This window comes from Aptenodytes forsteri, unplaced genomic scaffold (genome assembly GCF_000699145.1).
Source record: "Aptenodytes forsteri isolate BGI_AS27 unplaced genomic scaffold, ASM69914v1 Scaffold16, whole genome shotgun sequence".
NCBI classification, from domain to species: domain Eukaryota; kingdom Metazoa; phylum Chordata; class Aves; order Sphenisciformes; family Spheniscidae; genus Aptenodytes; species Aptenodytes forsteri.
The window spans coordinates 627,905-631,085 of record NW_008794753.1 but is presented as its reverse complement, the minus strand read 5'-3'; the positions used below and the strand labels follow the sequence as shown (position 1 = coordinate 631,085).

At 68.3% G+C, this 3,181-nt stretch overlaps 1 protein-coding gene across 1 annotated transcript in view; it reads right to left on the bottom strand.

Moving 5' to 3' along the window:
• Positions 1–91: 91 nt before the first annotated feature.
• TNFRSF25 (TNF receptor superfamily member 25) overlaps positions 92–3,181 on the bottom strand; it is a 3,715-nt gene continuing 625 nt past the window's right edge. The window contains exons 2-7 of the mRNA XM_019470710.1: positions 1,622–1,817; positions 1,396–1,524; positions 1,128–1,280; positions 956–1,037; positions 806–861; positions 92–720 (exon numbers count right to left, since the gene is read on the bottom strand). Coding sequence (XP_019326255.1) covers positions 92–720; positions 806–861; positions 956–1,037; positions 1,128–1,280; positions 1,396–1,524; positions 1,622–1,817 — 1,245 coding nt within the window. The remainder of the gene's footprint in view (positions 721–805; positions 862–955; positions 1,038–1,127; positions 1,281–1,395; positions 1,525–1,621; positions 1,818–3,181) is intronic.

Genomic DNA, 3,181 nt, shown 5'->3' with positions numbered 1-3,181 from the left:
ACAATACTTAGGGGTATGGCTCGGCCGAGGCACCCGGTGAGCCAGGAAGGTGCCGGGACCTCCCTCTGCCAGGGTGGCGGCACCGGGGGGGCTAGGGGCCTGCCAGCAGGCTCCGGCGCAGCGCCTCGGCGCAGCCGGACAGCTCCATGCGCTCCAGGGCAGCAAAGATGCGGTCGAGCGTGGCACTGGTCTGCTGGCACCAGCGCTTCAGCATCTCATACTGCTGGTCACGGATGTGGGCCACCTCCAGCTCCACCAACTCGATCTCCGCCTCCCGCAGCTCCAGCACCCGCATGAACTCCTTCCAGCGCCGCACTGGCACCGCATCGATGACAGTGTAGAGCTGGCTGCCCTGCAGCAGGGTGCTGCGGGGCTCCAGAGGGGCAGAGGGCTCCACCTCACTGCCCAGCTGTGCCACACCGCCAGGCTGCTCCTGCAGTAAGGCCCGGTACTCGGGGCTCTGCCTCGCCGTGCCAGTGGCACTCTCCGTCACCTGGGAGGAGCACGGCCTGGTCCAGCACAGGCTGTCCCACCCCTGGGCACTGACCTGGCACCATGGTGTGGCCACAGCCCCGGCTGTGGGGGTGGCTGCGTGTGTTGCAGGGAGGGGGTTGCCTGCCGGGGCATCGTGCCGGAGCCGCTTCCTCTTGTGGTAGATGGCAAGGGCGCCCAGGAAGAGGGGTCCGGTGAGCGCCAGCAGGACGTACTCCAGCCCCGAGCCTGCAAGGAGGAGCGGGAGCGTCCCCATCAGCCAGCTGGCATAGTGTCTCCCGCGCCACCCCCCCCAGCCCTGCCGCCCTCGCACCTCGTCTGCCACCGCACGCCCGCTGGCACTCCTTGCTGCATGTCTCCGGGGCGCTCCTGCAAGAAGAGGGGAGCCGTGGGTGCAGTGCTGCACCATGCCGCGGGCCCCACACATGTCCCTGGATGGGGCACAGAGTGGGTCAGTGCTTACATGTGGCATGGCCGGCACTCGCCACCCTCAGCGTAGAAGTCAGGCTTGCAGCTGCCGCAGAGTGCGTCCTGTGCCTCCGAGCCTGGGGAGAGGGCAGGCGTCAGGCAGGGCGGCACAGCCGGAAGCGGCACAGCCGGTGGGGACATGCCGTGGGCCGGCCGGCAGCACTCACAGGGCCGCTGGATGAGCCGCCCAGTGCAGGGCTGGCACTGCCGGCAGGAGAAGTCGCTGCAGCGCTCGTCGAGGCAGTCGCGGAAGTGGCCGGGCTTGCAGCCACAGGCGACGTTGCTGGTGGCCGAGCAGTTGCTCAGCACACTCTGGAAAGCTGCAGGAGACGGGCAGTGAGTGGCACAGCACGGCGCTGCATGGCACAGCATGGCACTGCATGGCACAGCACGGCACCGTGCAGCATGGCATGGCGTGGCACGGCACCAGCTCACCTTGGTGGTCGCACTCGTAGCAAGCTTGGCATTCGGGGAAGGTGTTGGGCTGGGCGCGGAAGGTGCCAGGGGGACAGGCAGTGCAGACGCTGTTGTTGCGGCTCGAGCAGGGGCTGAGCAGGAATGTCCCTGTGGAGACAGTGGGGTGACAGGGAGCATGGCCACCCGGGGCAACATGCCTGGTGTGCCACAGTGTGCCGTGTCGCACCACCTGGGTGGCTCTCACCTGCAGGACACTGGGCACAGCACCGGTGAGCCCCCTCAATCCAGTTCATGCCGGCGGGGCAGGGGGGTCTGGTGGCGCGCCTCTGTGGGGTGGTGGGCGGCTGCACCGGGACCCGCTGCCCCCGCGGCATGGCGCAGTCCTGGCACCCTGGGGGCTGTGATTCACTTGCTGCCAGGGACAGTGTTGCCAGGATCACCTGCAGGCAGGAAGAGGGCAAGGATGCAGGCAGCCGGGGTGCCCCAGGAGCTGTGCACCCATGGGGAGCAGCTCTCCCACCATGCTCCCCACCTTTCCAGCCACACATGCTGGGCTGTCCGAGCCAGAGCTGAGCCCGGCTCAGTGCCACATGGACATCGGTGCCTGCACCAGGCAGGATGGCTGACGCCGTGGCCCCGTGCCCCGGAGCTGCACAAGCGTGTGGCCCCAGGGCTGGGAATGCCCCATGGCAGTCCCTGCACCATGCTTTCCCCACCGTACCTGAGCAAGCAGCTTCCTGCTGGTGCCACAGGGCACGCACACCACGGGGGCCACCGTGCCGCCCCCTGCGCCTGGGGCAGGGGGCCGCCATCGGGTGCCCCTCGTATGTTCTGCAAACGGTGCTGCCAGGCTGGCCAGGAAGGGGGGCCGGGGAGTGGAGCCAGGATGATCGACTGCCTGCCCCCTGGCTGTGTCCCCATGGACGGGGACAAGGGAGCCAGGCGTATGGGCCACAGGCGGTGCAGGTGCTCCTGCCCATGGGATGGCCAGACCGGGGAGGCTCTGGCAGCCAGGCACGGGAGGGTTAGCGCTGCTAGCTTTGACGTTCCTGGGGTTTATCTCCCTTGCAGAGGAGGCGATTTCCTCCCCGAGAGGAAGCCATGCCTGGCTCACACTCTCCTCGATGCTATCGCGCCTCATACGTGAGTCCCAAACTAGGTCACCGCTCCCCCACCCTGGGGTGCCGGGTGCTGCACCCAGGGGAGCCCCGCTCCCCAGATGGCCCTGGCGGGGGCGGCGAGGGGGTGCCCATACCATAACTCCCCGCCCTGACGAGGGCAGGGGGCCGGGGTGCCAGGGAGGGCCACAGCGCCAGCAGTGCAGGCAGGGAGCCAGGGGATTCCTCGCCAGGGGCTGGATTTCCCAGCCGTGATGGCCCCGATTACAACGGCTGAATCATTTTCTATTAAACCCGCTGGCTGCCAGCGGCACGTCTGAGTCACTGCCGAGACACAGCCTTCCCATGGCAGGGCCTTGCCTGCGTGCCCTGCCTGCAAGTGGGTGGCTGCCGCCTTCCCCGGCACAGGGAGCGGGTGCCCTGCGGGCAGGGGAGGCTGGATTTCCCAGCCGTGATGGCCCCGATTACAACGGCTGAATCATTTTCTATTAAACCCGCTGGCTGCCAGCGGCACGTCTGAGTCACTGCCGAGACACAGCCTTCCCATGGCAGGGCCTTGCCTGCGTGCCCTGCCTGCAAGTGGGTGGCTGCCGCCTTCCCCGGCACAGGGAGCGGGTGCCCTGCGGGCAGGGGAGCCGCTGGCACAGTTGCCGTCCCATCGCCGCCTGTGCAGCGGGGAGAGCCAC